The sequence below is a fragment of the Heloderma suspectum genome, chromosome 5 (assembly GCF_057233095.1).
Source record: "Heloderma suspectum isolate Gila_16-S chromosome 5, 16-S_ref, whole genome shotgun sequence".
NCBI lineage: Eukaryota > Metazoa > Chordata > Lepidosauria > Squamata > Helodermatidae > Heloderma > Heloderma suspectum.
In genome coordinates, this window is record NC_139462.1 from 102,363,955 (window position 1) to 102,380,430 (window position 16,476).

At 40.0% G+C, this 16,476-nt stretch overlaps 1 protein-coding gene across 1 annotated transcript in view; it reads right to left on the minus strand.

The window, feature by feature from the left end:
• Positions 1-2,401: 2,401 nt before the first annotated feature.
• Positions 2,402-16,476, minus strand: part of UBE2K (ubiquitin conjugating enzyme E2 K) — a 39,490-nt gene continuing 25,415 nt past the window's right edge. The window contains exons 5-7 of the mRNA XM_084856940.1: positions 14,534-14,633; positions 7,646-7,774; positions 2,402-7,292 (exon numbers count right to left, since the gene is read on the minus strand). Coding sequence (XP_084713066.1) covers positions 7,218-7,292; positions 7,646-7,774; positions 14,534-14,633 — 304 coding nt within the window. The 3' untranslated portion in view covers positions 2,402-7,217. The remainder of the gene's footprint in view (positions 7,293-7,645; positions 7,775-14,533; positions 14,634-16,476) is intronic.

The window sequence follows — 16,476 nt, forward strand, 5'->3', positions numbered from 1 at the left end:
CTCTTCCTATTGACTTGATTTGCACATAACGGGAATTCATTGGTTGTATAACCCATGAATTGTGGCCAGTCGTGGGTTCAAACTCTGGCTTGTCTCTCAACAAACGAGTTCTAGGGTTGCACCAAACAACCCAGAAACACCCTCTGGCTTGTTTACAAAAGTGGATGGAAAATAGAAGCAGAGTGCACAGGGGCAGCTTGCTTGCTCCAGCATGGCCCCAACTATGGGTTGCTTAAGGCATAGTTAGTTGTCACATACAAGCCAAGCCATTTTGTCTTCTAGAGGTGCTGCCTTAGCTTGAATTGTTACAATTGTCATTCTTCAGCATTTAGCTCCCTCCCCAGGCTCTGTAGAATTCTTAGTGGGGAACAGATGGATCTTAGCTCTAGTGCATCTCCATGGACAACTAAGATATCGGGCAGTGCACATGACATTTCACACAGTACAGCTGTTGAGGTGTATTTTAAGCTGTTAACTTTATAAACAATTGTTTTTTAAATATCTTTCGCCAAATGAATGCACACCCACTTTTGGCTTGTAACTCTGTGGGTGAGAGGTTATTGCAGAACAACAAATCAAGCTTATAGTAAACATGAGAGAGCCCTCAGCAATGTTTTAACAGCGGAGGCGAGGCTCATGCTATGATCCTTGAAACTGGAATATTAAATGCATGTCCCCATTTTCACCCATGAAATGTTGGCAAGTGTGTCTTAAGACGTCATATCCTGGCACAAAGGCAGACCCGTCTCAGTTTGTTCTACCAGAAGCAAGTGGAAAGATCTTACTCTGTCCTTTATTACAACTTTTGGCGGGGAGAAAGGTGGGGGCAGTTACTAAATAAAATATCAGATGAGATATTTTGAATTTAGTATACTGGGGCTGTTAAATCCAGGCTGATTTTGTACTATGCTAATTAGGGGTGTGTGCAATAATTAAAGCACTCCCCTAACACATTCTATCCCTGCTAAGCATCCTGGAGGTCTGCCGGAAGCAGCTGAAAGAGCTGCAGCCCACCAACCCTGCTTGCTCCAAAATGGCATCTGAACTTGATCTCTGTAGCCTAGGAAAGGAAAACCTTGAAAGGGAATGAATTTAGGGGAGTTGCAGGCTTCTGCAGAGAAGCAGCTTTCAAGTTCTCTAGAACTATTCATCAAGCTGGATACTACCCAAAGCAGGGATTGGGGGGAGGAACTTGAATAGGCTGAATGTTGTAGGCATAAGGTCTGTTTTGACTATCTCAAGATAGTGATTGCAGATTGAATTAGTCTTTGCTAGATGCTGGTGTCAGGTTACACCTAGGATCTGGGGAAAGCAGCAATGGCTGACCCCCATTTTTAAAAACAAAGCCTATTTCAGTTCTTACCTGGTTTTGTTTCTAGCCTTAAGCGAAACACACAGGTTAGGCAGAGAGAAGAAATAAACAGAAACATGAGAGTCTTTATATTAACAAAGCCAGAGTGAGTGGTCTACTAGGTAAAAGTCAATGAAGAGTTCTTGATAACTCCAAAACTTACTATTTTGTGACATTTTGGTTGCTCCTAATAAAGGTAACTGCCCAACTGCAAATTCTTAAGTTATTTACCACAAGCACATTAAAACGTTGTTTACAACAAGCATAGTAGCTCCACTTAATAAATTACAACCGGGATGTGAAAACTGTAGCTAGTTCTGTGCTTTCAAGTGATTTTGAATTTACATGGCAGAATAAGGAGTTCAGTATGGTACACATAACTTGGTCCAAAAAGATTTGAAAAATATCTTTGGTTATGCTTAAACCAGCTTGTTGGAGCCGACCCTTTGTCTTTAAAAATCAAAACACGTTTATTCAACATTAGTGCCACTTAAACGTTTGTGGAGTTAAGTACTGATTGTCTTATTTAGCCAAGCCATTTTCATATGAAATTATTGCAAGCTTTCAAAAGCACACGGGTTCTTATTTGACACTGAGCCTATACAAAGTACCTTGGGATAAACTCATACACTGCAGTGTGGATATCAGTGTCATGTGTGGATTTTACCACATCAAGTGAAGATGTGCAACAGAATGACTGGTCTGCCTTATAATGACTGGAGGGTGGAGCGCCATAACATTTGGTGTTATGAAGGCAATAAGTACAGAGAACACAAGATTTTCCAAGTGCTGCAAGAGAGACTTGACTTTGCCCCAAGTAGGGATGACTGAGCCATCAGTTCCCTTAAAAGATGTCCTTTTAACACAAGGGAAAACCCAAATAATTTTAATTCACTAAAAGGTTCACACACATACCTATGTCTACCCCACTGTATGAACTTAAGTTACACCTTGCTGCCTAGTGGCGGTTCCCCCCCCCCACACACACACACCATCATCATGTCATGAAACCATTGCATCACACTTGACTATAATGCATTATTTCCTGTTCCAGAGAGATTTATTACCATAAAATAAGATGAAAAATAAGATAAAAAACTTTTCAGGGAAACATGCATTTATTGTTAAGCATTTGCAGTGGAAATCAACATTTTTAAAATGTGTATTTATTTTAAAAAATTGCGTACAAAAGTGTTGTGTACTTTTTCATCTCAAGAGACAAACATACCAATGCTGCATTCCAGTCCACTCATTTGAAATGCTCGGCTAAGAGCTTCCTACAAGTACCCTTAGGACACAATCCTACGCAGGTTGAGACTGAAAGAAGGCCTACAATTCCCAAGCATGCCCCAGCCAGCCATGCTGGGATTTGTACTCCTTTTTCTGTCTAAGCATGCATAGGATTGCTCCTTTGTCTTGGTCAGAAAGAAACCCCCCTCCAAAAAAAGACACAAATTGGGGTGGAAAACAAACAGGTCAGCAAGGATCTTCAACAATACCACCTGAGTGATGACCTCTCTAGATACCAGTGTAGAGCAGCACATTGCAAATTTTATAATAGGCTCTTACAGTACTTTTGATCTTGTTGGCATGATTTTTGAAATGGCTACATTTCAAACAACTGGGTAGATAACGCCCCCACCCCGCTACAGAGCAGATGACTAACCAGAAAACGGCATTACAGTACAATAGATAGTAGCTTGCAAACTTTTGTCCTTTGGGAATGGATTCAGTTGCTTAAAGTAAAACAAGGAAGAAGTAGGTGGGTAAGGGCACTTGAACATGAAGCTCTTGCACGGGTAAGAGTGGGCAACTTGTGTCCCCCCAGATGTTTTGGCCTGCAACTCACATCAGCCTTAGCCAGCATCACCGTTGGTGAGGGATGATGGCAGTTCTAGCTCTCCGGATGTTTTGACCTACAAATTGACCTCCTGCTCTAGCAGCACAAGATGGAAGAGTAGGCCAATTAAATATAGCATGCTTTCACTAAGGACTGGTTTATATATCAGGCAACCTCCACACAAATGCATTGAGAGCGCAAGCCTGCTGTCCGGCATGAACCTGGCTGTCCTCATGTTTAAACAGAGTGAATGAGTGGACCAGTGCCTCCACATGGGTGCTCCATGCCCAATCGCAGCTACCTTTGCAATGGCAGTAACACATTTCGTACGCTTTCTTTGGATATGTGCAAAATTAGTAACCAGGACTTGTTCAGCCAGCCTTAGACTACCCACATGTCCTTATCCTCTTCTTACTGTGATGATTTCAGTTACTGTGCTAAGGGATCTCCCCCAACCCCATCCCCAGAAACATTTCAATGCATGATGGGCTCCACAGTAACCATGCATTTGGTCATCCAATAAAAACTCAAGATTTGGTAAAAGTGCAATGGTTTATGGGGCCCATTAAGATTTTTCTTCAGTCAGTGACTGGAAAACCAATTTGCGTTGTAAGAACTGTTGTCCGCAAAAGCAGCAAAGATGTACAAACTTTTAAAATCCAAGTCACTGCCGCCATTAAATAGTATGTTGCTTTTCTTTCCCCCCCAAAGACAAGGTGCACAAAATCTCTTCAATTTAATAAACTTGGATTTGCATAGTTTACCCACATTGCAGCAATTTCACTTACTTGAAGACAAAGTTCCTTTCAACCACTCAGTTTCTCCTATCAGAGAAAAGGCTGTAGTTTTGTACCTCAGATATTCCCAAATATACCAGCAAGAAAACTTAAAATACATTATGTAAATACCTGACTGCTCAACATTTTTCAATAACCAAAGCTGAAGTTAAATGCTGCTGAAAAGCCTTGTATTTCTGTATCACAGGTCAGCTGGAGTGTGAAATGTTTTTATACTAGTCAGTACTTCATTTCTTAACACCTTTAATGGATGATTTATACATGAACAAAAAAGCATGAATTTGGCTTTCCATTGGTTAGTTTTGGAACTCAATTAGATATGAGTGTTTTTAGCACTTAGGAAGTACGTTGAGACCTCTGACAGTGGGAAGGGCATCTCTTCTGTCTTGCTTTCATGGTAAGGTCAGATGGGGATTCTTCTGAGAATCCACTGAGACCAACCAGTCCCAATCATATTAATATGCTTAAAATGAATGGGCTGTTTAAAGTTCCCAGCAAAAGAATCTTGTATAATCATAGAATCACAGAATGGGAAGGGACTTTGGAGGCAATTTAGTCCAACTCCCTGCTCAGTGCAAGATCAGCTTTAAGACTGCCAAATATCACAGAATCCATTTATGTGCACTATCGTGTGGGACAGGTGAAATGAGCAACAGTTCCTCCACCATGACCGCACAGGCCACATAAGGGTGCTCACCAATGACATTTTTTAGAATAAAAAACAAATGAAGATCTACTGAATAGTTATCATTCCCAAGTCAAAGCTGAGCTGCAATTATATTGATCCTGGCAGCATTTAAACCTATTCAGCTCAGTCACCTATCAAGTACTACACACATACCTCAAAGTCCCAGTTGCCATCAATCCCAATTAAGGAGTCTTGCTCAATGTAGCACTTCCTTAGTCTTGAGAAACTTCTACCCCCTCAGGTACACAAAAAACATAGAAAAGAAACCTAGCACCAGTCATATGTAAATTCTCTCACTACCACCCCTATACATACACACACACACGCACGCACGCGCACTCTGGATAAAGGAGTTCATAATGAGCAATGTAGCCAAAGGAAAAAAGCAGATAAAATATTTAGCATAAGCTTTTTCTCCTGTGTTCAAAGCCTTTCTAGTCTCATTTGACACAATCACAGAAAGCTTCCCTAGAAAGATTATTATCTAGATGGAAAAGCAGAAACCATTTTATCCCACCTAGCCACTTCCAAGTTCTTTCCTTTAATAAATTGCAAAGAAAAGGAAAAATGTAATCTATCAGCCTTTTATGAAGTTACCACCAGGGTAAACAAATGTTGTAGATTAACTCATCAAAATATAGACCATTAAAAAAAAGATACAAACACACATGGCATATTGCCAGGGTTATGATGGCCCTGGCTACGATTAAACTAAAATGTCGCTGAGCAGCAGCAGCTTGTTAAAAAAATAAATTATCAAGGAAACCCCCCTCCCAACAACAACAAAAATCACATTTCCTTTGGCATCTGAAAGTGATTTACATGACTGCAAGATAAACCACACAATCACTGAATGCATAAATAGGATGCAAAGAGATCAGCATTCCATATTGCACAGATAGAAACTACAGGGGTTTTTTTTCTATCTGTCCAAATAATTTCAAACTATAGGCAGCATAGACATACTGCAGAAAAGAATCCTGCATTAGATAGGTCATTCTAATCTCTTCTATTTTTCTGCTTTGCATCAGATGCTTAACAGTTACCTAACGTAACTGAGTAGCAAAAATGGTGATGTAGTTCATTGTCTGTTCTTCAATTAAAAAATGGAGTGATGTAAACATTCCTATCTACAGTACAGAAGAACCGGCGGGGGGGTATTTCACAGAATTTGATATTCTAAGAATGCGCCCTCACATCTCTGCATTTTGCTCAGACGTAACTGTTCGTGCAGTTCTGTAATATTACAACTTTCAACAAAGGTATGAATGAGTGTTCAGACTTATAAAAACTAACCATCGAGAGATTTTAGATCTCTTAGAATGGATAGAAATATTGACTATATGTACATTTGTTTTAGCAGAAACATCAATCCAGAAGAAACATCTACTGGCATTTAACATATGTATAGTAAAAATCCCAACAAGACTTCCAAATGTTAACTAAGGAAAAATTCACACAAGAGGGATCTGTAAAACTTTGTATAAGTAACCCCTACTAAAAATTATATTCAAAATAAAATTAGGAAGCTGTTGCCCAAAAACTGATTGCATCACAGCAAATACTAGGGAAAAGAGGTGGCATTCTCAGTATTAACAGAGAACCAGTTCTTCTCAGTGAATTCATTCTATCCAGAATTTATTGAAAGAGGTTTGATTTCTGCATAAGAAACAAAAGAGCAGCTCCACTTGTTTTGTGCTATGTCCAAATATACCAAACCTTTATACAATTGTGTAGAAATTACAATGGTTGAAACACTTTTACTGGTTATTCAAAATATACCACTTGAAGTGGAAAACTAGGCTAATTTAAATGGCACATACACTAGAACCTCTCCAGAATTTGTAGGTGATATTGTAGTTGTGTGAGCAGCTGAGTGGGGGCTGGGGGCAAGGAAGATATGCAGGATTGCTACTCCTTAGGTGATGAAAACATTTCTGAGTAGGCCATCATTTTGATCTATGAGCACATTTGGAAAAATTTAGGGAAAAGTTACAAGAATGGATATTCAAGTACTTCAAATGGTGCTCTGTTCAGTTTACCCTACTTTTTAAAAGTGTCTATGTAAAGTACAAGCATGCAAATATAAGGTCAGTCCACAGGCACGTAGGATCCATGAAAAAAAAAAACAGTAAGGTAGCTGGGATGAGTGACATCAACGACTGGTGATTACTGACACAATCTGATGTGTTCTGAATAAATTCTTAAAAGTCAAAATCCTGGTGCAAATTCCTGCTAGTCTTGGTCACACTGCTAACACTAAAGTAGGCATGTCATCCCCATTGTTTTAGCCAAGCTCAAGGAATTTACAATATTTAGTAAGAAAAAAATTAAAGTATTTCCCCCTTTTTAAATTTACACAGACGTTTAATTAAGCTTTATTTACACAGCAGTTTTTTCAGTCTCCAATAGTGCCCAGATAGTATCAGGCAAGAATGCCAGTTTTAAAAGAGAATCTATATAGAAACCTAAAAATAAGAGATGGTGACGCTCCTCAAGAAGGGGCAAGCTGGACTACAGAAGCAGTTCTCTACACATGGCTCAGTTACTCAGAAGTAGTTCTGTTGCTGTCTCTACATCCCATGATTTTGATGACAAGGCCACTATTACTGCATTCTGCAAAGACAAAAAAAATTACTGAAGTCAATTCAGTACCTGCTCTTTGTCCAAACCCAACTACAGCACTGCACTGAAGCTCACACATTTGACCAATGCTAAATTAAAGCCAGATATGTATTTATTTAACAGAGATTTATGCATTAAACAGGTTTCCCTAAAATTCCAAAGTAGCAAAACACTGTTTAGTCAAGGCATAACACAAAGATATTGTAACAGAGGCTTCCAACTAAGGAAGCAACGGGCAAAAGAAAGCAAAATAGTATCTTAAGAAAGCAGCCTTGAGCCCAAGTTCTATTGCAGCCCACAGCAGGACACTCTAGTTTGTCAGTTTTGTAATCATCAATACTTACCCTATCAAAGCCCATAGCACAAAGGTTTTCTATCTTTTTGGTGTATTCTGGACTAGAAACTGGTGCTCCAGCATACACGTGTGCCCAAAGCCGAGCTGTCTGTTTAAACATTTCTGGATTTTGTTTGTACTATATCAAAGAAAAAAAGAAAAATTCACTCATACAATTGTTCAAACTCAAGGGCCATTTCTGCATTCAAACTGCCTATTTATCTCAGGAAGTGTCTTCACTGCCTGGCATTACCTTCGCATTCATCTAGGACATAAGGTGATAAAACTCAACAGTCTGATGCACACTTTTCATTGATGCTTATAGAGAGAGGTTACTAAGAAATAATTGCATTTAATGTATAAACTCCCCTTAAGTCCAATGTGGCCATCAAACCATTGTTTTATACCATCTTTAGGTATATATACCCCACATCAGGTGAGATGCCAGACAGCTGGGACTGCATTATCATATTTGCTATCCTGCAATCTTTTGTATTGCCTATCAAGATCAGTTAAATAAATGTCAATCACCTGAAGCAACAAAGTCTTTTCTTACCGGCATTTGCACCGTGGATTCTTCAGGTGCCTCTTTAATCACCTAAAAAGTTGAACACGGCCTTTGGCCAGTTGGCCCTGGGCTGCTTGCTAAAGTTTATGCTAAGCAGATAAAGCTCCAGGCATTTGGACATGGTTTACTTTATTTCTCTCTTTTTATTTCTTTTCTTTTCCCTTGACCATTTCCTTTCATATAATTCTTATATACCTTATATGTTCATATGCAGATTAAAATACCTACTAAGATACCCATTTATTTCCAGATTAGAATACGTATTTAATAATTGTGAGAAGGGATCAGTTACAGGGATTATCTTGCCTCTTACTGGAAGCCAGATGTTCTTTTTTTCTTTTTTGATTTGTTTGATTTCTTACACTGTTTTCATTATATTTGGGGGTCTTTTTGGTGGGGAATGTTGGCACTATGAGGGCCACTTGTTCTTCTTTTTCTTTTATTTCCAATTAATTTTTAAAATGTATTTTACTGTAGTTGTTTTGTAAGTTGTAGCATAATAAAATATTAGTTTGAATTATTTCAATTTTTTGGGACTGAAATGTATTAATTCTATGATTTATACACTGTATCATTTAAAAGTAGGTAACTTTTGTAAAATTGGCAAGATTTGTGTCAGGGGCAAGCAACATGCTTATTTTGCTTATTTTTTTCCTATGTTTAATGGCCTTGACATTTTGAGGTCTCCAAAAGAGGACATACTTATTATCTCCCTATGTTTCTTGTGGACCATTGTTCTGAAAGTTACAGACAGCCTATAGTTGTCTCTAAGTAAGAAACCAGCAAAGTTTCAGAGGAATAGGTGCAGCAGTTCATGGGGAAGGGGAGTTCTCCAGTTTGTGGGAGGGAGTGATTTGCTTTCCCTTCCATTCACCCCTTACCTAATAGTTTTTGGGTAAATTTGTATGAAAATGCACAGGTCGTTAGAGGTGTCCCCCAGGCAAGAAACCTGCAAAGTTTCTGAAGGATATACATGCATTCTAATTTAGAATTACTAGAATTTATTTACATTTTACCAATGTTAGCAGCAGGGGAACATGGGTGGGAAGGTGCTATTGCACTCATGTCCTGCTTGTGGGTTTCCAATGGGCATCTGGTTGGCCACTGTGTGAACAGAATGCTGGACTAGATGGAGCTTGGTCTGATGCAGCACGGCTCTTCTTATGTTCTTAAATAGAGAGTGTCTCTGAGCACTAGCATTCTCTCCCTATCAATTCTATTCCCCTCCATGCAACCATCCCTCCTCATCCTACTATCCTCCAGCAACTTTTCATAAAAACAGATGTCCTGTTTTGTGCAACTCCTCTCTGTGCACAAGCTCTCATTGTATCTTCCTCCCCATAACTTAATTTTTGCCAAGACTTCACTAGGATTCAGCCAATGAGTCTGTTTTTTAAACCAGGGCTCAGTTATGGAGAAACTCTGAGCATGCACTAAGTGCCTTTCCCTCACCACTGAAGCTAGAGTTCATGCAAAAAAAAAAAAAATCACCCCAAACCCACAAATGACAAAACATGCATAGGACTGAGCTGAAAGGGTAGTCAATTCATTAGACAGAATTAGGTAGGCACTATATTAAGCCTGCAGTACCATGCTCACAACTCGGGACTTATTTCTGAGTAAACATGCAGAACATCAAGGTGCAAACCTCCCTGCAAAAGTAACTTGTGCTGGAATCCTATGCACACTTTCCTGAGGTGCATAGGATTGCCTCATTAAAAATAATGGGACTTCTCAGTAGGCATACATAAGATTGCATAAATTAGCAATATTTATCTCTCCTCCACTTCAAAAACAAACCAAAAACTCTTATTTTTATTAAAGCTTTCTGTTCAGAGGAACACAGGAAGCTGCCTTGTACTGAGTCAGACCCTGGGACCATCTAGCCCAGTATTGTTGACACTGACTGGCAGCAGCGGCTCTCCAGTGTTTCAGGCAGGATTCTTTCCTAGCCCTACCAAGTGATGCTGGGGATTGAACCTGTGAACCTGGGACCTTCTGCATGCCAAGCATGTGGTCTACCGGCTACAGCCCTTGCTATTGCTGGATAATGGCAACTGACAAACAAAACAGCCCCAGTTTTGTTTCTCTGCAACCATGTGAACCCACTTTTCTCAAAGGCTTGAGTGAGAAGGAGAAAAACCAACCCTCTCGTCTGTTTGTATAAAGTCAAATACAGTTCAGAACTTCTCTTGCCCACTGAAGAGAATTCTCTTTAAGAATTCCCCAAGATATGCTCTGGGTGGAATAAAGAAGAGAAAGAAAGAACAGGAGAGAGGAGGGAAGAAGAAAAGAAGAATGGTGATTGGAAATGTGTACGGGGGTGGAGGGTAGAGAGAATTCCAAGTGGCTCCTTTCAGAGAGGTAGTACTTCAGAGGAATTTCGGAGACTGTGGAGAGTTTGTAAGGATTGCACGTACTTAAATGAACTTTATGAGGTGAGGTGGCTGAGGGTTTTTTCTAGTTTTTTTAAAACTGTAGAACCTATTTAAAAGCCCCAGCAGTTTCTCAATCATGATGCCATTTGTCCTAACCCTCCCTTTGGGATTATTTGAGTCCTACAGCTATTTAGGAGAAATTAAAGTGGAGGAGGAGAAAGCAATTTGTGGGGACTGACTGGATCCTTTGCTGTACTGAAGCTACTAAACTTCTGCAGAAGCCAAAGGTTCCAGTTTGGGGCGGTAAAATCTGATGCTGTGTGAAATACCAGTATTTCACATGGAGCTCTTTCTTCCTTTTCTTCTCCCTCTTCAAAATTTCATTGCAGGCAAGCTCAGAATAGTGGGCATGTAAAAGCAGAAAAGAAAAGTAGAAGTTTTTTGCACCTCAAAAAACCCCTACACCATAGATTAGGGATAATGACCTCCTAATGGTCACCTTAAACACCTTCTCATTAGGATCTCTAATCCCCTGGGTGACTTTTTGTTTTAGACTTTGAGAAAAGGAAACTTTACGCATGGCTAGCGCAAAAGCCACTGGAGCTAACTTTCTGAAATTTGGTAGGTTCAGTCAGCTCCATAGGGCCTGCTGGGTCCCCAAATTCCATGAATTTATGTGGAAGTACAAAAAAAATATTATAGCTCTTTACTTTGACACTTTTTCTTGGAAAAAGCAAATTTTACATGCAGATAGCACAAAAGCCACTAGACCTAACTGTCTGAACTTTGGTAGGCTCAGTCATCTGAATATGGGCTTCCAGGTCCCCAAATTCCATGCACATATGTGGAAGCACACAAAAAATATAGCTCTTTGCTTTGACAGATTTTCTTGAAAAGAGCAAACTTTACCTGTCTCTAGCACAAAAGTCACTGGACATAACTGCCTGACAGGGGCTGCCAAATTTCCAAATTCCATACACTTATGTGGAAGAACAAAGAAATTATAGCTCTTTGCTTGACACATTTTCTTGGAAAAAGCAAATTCTACCTATGACTAGCACAAACACCACTAGACTTAACTGCCTGAAAATTGGCAGATTCAATCAGTTCCATGGGGGCTACCAAGCCTCCAACTTTCATGTATTTATCATACAAACTAAAAAAAGATATGGCCGTTTTTGTTTTCCAATGCAAATCAATGGGAAAATGTAAAAAATGTAAAAAAAAAAAAGGCAATTAGGACAGCTCAAAAAAGATCCCATGCCCGTGCCCAGGTAGGCCTCCTCCTAATGACAACCCTGGTAATGGCAACAATGACCCCAGAACAAGAAAAAAAATCCAGGAGGCTGCATGCCAAAATGGGTGCTACCACCCCACTTACTCTCACACATGCACATGCCATCCACACACACCCTTCCCAACCGCACCCAACTGCTGGGTGTAGAGGCATTTTCATCCTCACTGTGGCACGCTGAACAGGAAGGTTTAAACCTCCCCACCTAGCATGACATGATGGGGCTAAAAATTGGGAACTCTCTGCTCTTCAACAGATCAATAGATCTATGTCAGTCAGTGGAGAAGTGGAGAGGCCGTGATCTTTATCTGGCTCCTGACTCACAGCCTCAAAGAGTGCACCTCCAGAAGGCAACTCAGTCTGGAGTGGCTTCACTCTTCCCCGGGAGTGAAGCTGACTGAGCCATGGCCTTGAGGAGCATTCCTTGATGAGGCTGCTCTCCTCCCTCCTTCTCTCTTGTCTGAGGGGACAGGGTAAGGCTTCACTGGAGACTTTTGCAGGTCAAATGGGGAGGCATGATGGGCCAAATTCAATCCATGGGGCACAGGTTCCACATCCATGCCTCAGATGGATACTACGGCATCCATGTAGAAGAAAACAGTGCAATTTCTAAAATCACATTTCTAAAATCTTATAGCTTATAGAAAGTCTTTAAAACGAAAGTAGAATTTACCAACTGATTAGAATTAAAACCAGTGAAAGTGATTGCAGTTGTTTATAATGACAAGTCTGACGACAGTGGCAGGCTTATTTACTCTTTGTACTAGGACCTCTTAAAAAACAGTATTTCTATACTAATATCCTTTATGTGTAAAGAAATAATGTGCAGTTAACTATCTATTTCAGTTGGTGTACATTTGATGGGAATCTGCCAGACTAACTTTTCACTGCATGTAGACATTTGTCATGTTACTGCAAAAATAATATCCTATATGGAAATCCAGTTAGGGAAATATCTTGTGCAAAATCTTTTAGATAATCTCTGCTAGTTAATTTCTGAAAGAGCCCAATTCCAATTCCAAACTTGGAACCTCATATTCACTCACAAGAGAGATAAATATCAAGTGTGATAAATCTGCTACATGATAACTTTTGTTGAGTATATTTAAGAGGTATGGACAATAGCTGGCATGCCTTCCTTAAAGGCAAACATGATTCTCAGTCTAAACATGACAAACAGCTCCCACTGGCTGTATTAAATTCACAGTAGAAGACTTGGTGCAACATCTTGCAGATCCCACAGTATCCAATCTTCACATCTACTGTTCAGTGTTTTATAGAACTAGCTAGCAAAGAACTTGTTCATATTAAACTTAGCCTGAAAGATTTCAGAGTCCCCTGGACTGCAAGGAGGTCAAATCAGTCCATCCTAAAGGAAATCAACCCTGAGTGCTCATTGGAAGGACAGATACTGAAGCTGAAGCTCCAATATTTTGGCCACCTAATGCGAAGAGAAAACTCCCTGGAAAAGACCCTGATGCTGGGAAAGACTGAAGGCCAAAGGAGAAGGGGACGGCAGAGGATGAGATGGCTAGATAGCATCACGGATGCAATGAATATGAACTTGAGCACGCTCCGGGAGAGAGCGCAGGACAGGAAGGCCTGGCGTGCTATGGTCCATGGGGTCACGAAGAGTCGGACACGACTGAACGACTGAACAACAACAACAACAAACCTAATATAGGAAATTGCTCCTCATCTCGAGTAACACAGGCATCACTGCAAAAATCGAATCCTACTATAGTGAAAATGCAGTATGATGGACACACTCCTATATCTGTACCCTGCATGTGGCTACAGACCAGTACAACATTTAGAAAGCCAGTATTAAGCAATTTACAAAGCATTCCTATACTTGTCTACTCAAAAGTAAGCCCTGAGTTCAATGGGACTTAGTCTCAGGTAAGTGTGCATGTAGGACCTGCAGCCTTAAAGTCTTACCTACTCTGATAACATTTTTTGGACATCAACTTCTAAGAATCTTCTATAAACTGCATTAGCCATGAACGGCAGGGGTGCATACATCTGCTTTTCTTAAACCTCAGAACATTCTCATGAAGAAGTGCCAAACTACTCTTCAAACCTCCAAGTTCATAAACCATTTTGGGACGTCATGAGGAGATGTATAAAGAAAAAAATGGAGGAAATTTGGGGGCGGGGGGAATGGGGGAACTCCTACCAGCACAGTTCTTTTAGAAAAAGCTCCTAGTGCTTTTTCAACTTGGGAATTATAAAGAGCAGTTTAGGGGCTTCTACGTGAGCCATGACAGAGAGACAACCTTGCTGATTGTGATTGTGTGCACCCCTACTAATACATTTATATAAGATTAAATAAAACAGAAACTAGTTATTGGAGAATAAATTATTTATTAGAGTAAGTAATACTACCCTGGTCACGGCCATTTCTTTTTTACACTCCCATTAATCTCACCTAGGATTGTGGAAAACTAGATATATACCATTTAAAGTCAATGCCATTTTAAGGTGTTCCAGTCGTGCATTTTCTGGATTGTTCTCCAAGAGCAAGCACTTATTACACTACAGATTTAATGAATTAAAAATATACACACATCTTGGGAGTTGTCAGTGTCATTTGAAGAAGGAAAGAGAGAAAAGTGTTATGAATAGAGAGAACAAGAAATTCTGCAAACGTCGTACCTGATTTGCCACTACTGCATCTTGTGGATCATCAGGTTCTGCAGCTGCCAAGAGTGCTTGCAGTGATAACAATACTGTCCTTAGAGTCATTGCTGCAGCCCTGAAATATAAGTTTGAAAACAAGTTCACTGGGATTGTTTCATCCTTCATATTACATTAGAAGAAATAGTAGAATTCACATATAATAAACAAAATACCAATATGAGTACAATTCCATTAAACATGTAACTGTATTTAAAGTCATCTTTGCCTCTCTCTCTCTCTCTCTCTCTCTCTCAAAATCATTAGGTCTCTAGCAATGCCACTCACAACCTCCCTAGTCATCAACAGGAGTGTCCAACAAGAGAACCTCTAGGTTACTTATTTACCATATTTTGTCAATGAGTGCAACAGGAGACATTGTAATGCCCCTTTTCAGGCATTCTCCTGAATGTGTGAGGGCTTAAAGTGGTACAGTGTCAGGGCTGTGCATGCTGGCCCTGCCCCCTACTTCTCTGGCCCTGTGCTGGCCCCGCCCCACTCAGTTCAGACCCTGCTGTTTTGAAAGAGAAAGGCCTGAATGGGAGCTCTACTCACATTTGTTTGAATGAAAGTACAACTCTCGGTGCAATCGCAGCCCCTGCCTTATCAGCGTTCTCAACTGCACAGAGGCTTCTACTTGCGTTTAAGTGAACGCAAGTAGAACTTCCATTCAGACCTTGCTAATTCAACATGGCAAAGTCTGAACTGAAGGGGTGGGGCCAGCATGCCTGGAGATGGAGGGGGTGGAGCCAGTGTGCACAACCCTGACCACCTACCCACTTTAAGCCCTCATGTGTTCAGGTGAATGGCTGAACAGGGCTATTGTTACAGGCAGAAGTGAAATACAAACACACAGGATGCATGTTTTCACGCTAAGGTGGAAACTATAGCTTAGTGCTCACTGAAGTGCTAAACCTCAGGCTACACCACTTCAAACTTATGGGTCCTCACAAAAGAGAATGCTTCTCCACTGTGGGGGGAGGGGGGGAAGACTCTCTCCATAAAAAAATGGCAGACTAGAATTCTCCTCAACACCTAATTTTCTATATAAAGAGGACATTCAACCATGTAAGCCTCATGTTCTATCTGAAGTGATATAATCCAGGCACAGGTTTAATAACACAGTGAGAATTAGTTCTACATCTACAGGTATTCTATTTGTCCACTAATGCTTCCAATCAAGCCATGTATCAAGCACTTATGCTCCAAATATCACCTACTGGATACTGATTTGGTTAGATACTTTCCACATGCCAAGTGTCAGCCTGACACTGAAGAGAGAAGGAATGTTTCCTGTGCCCTTATTTCTCTGTTTCCCTTCCTCTTATTTCTATTAAAAATTAGACTAAAGCAAAATTCCTACCTATACATACACTCTAGCCTCAAATAACTGTTCTTATTAAGAAATAAGCCCAAAAGGAGATGTAAGAAATGCATTCAGTATTATACTACTCTTACATACTGACTTAAGAAATGTTGTCAGGAGTGATGCAAAGGATGGGAAGAGGGAATGCATTATTGTTGAAGTCTAAAAAGCAGTAAAATCTCAGTGACCACCTAAAATCAACTGTCTATTTACTCCATGGTGTAATACTTTTATACAGAGCACACTTATTTATAGACCAAAACCACAAATCAAACAAGTCAAGTATTTTATATCATTCAGTAAAAGTAGCTCAATTTAGACATCATGCCAAATTGTCTGATGAATGGAAGCACTCCTATAAGTTCCCTCTTCCCCTCTTGTGCTTCACTCTTCTACTTCATTTTCACTAATGGTACCTTGACATCCAAATTACCATATAATAATTAATACTAACCTTTATGTATTTTACTGCTGTAAGCTGCCTTGGGAGGGCTTCTGCCTTGAAAGGCGGCCAAGAAATGTTTTAAATAAATAAAACCACAATCTGAAACCAATT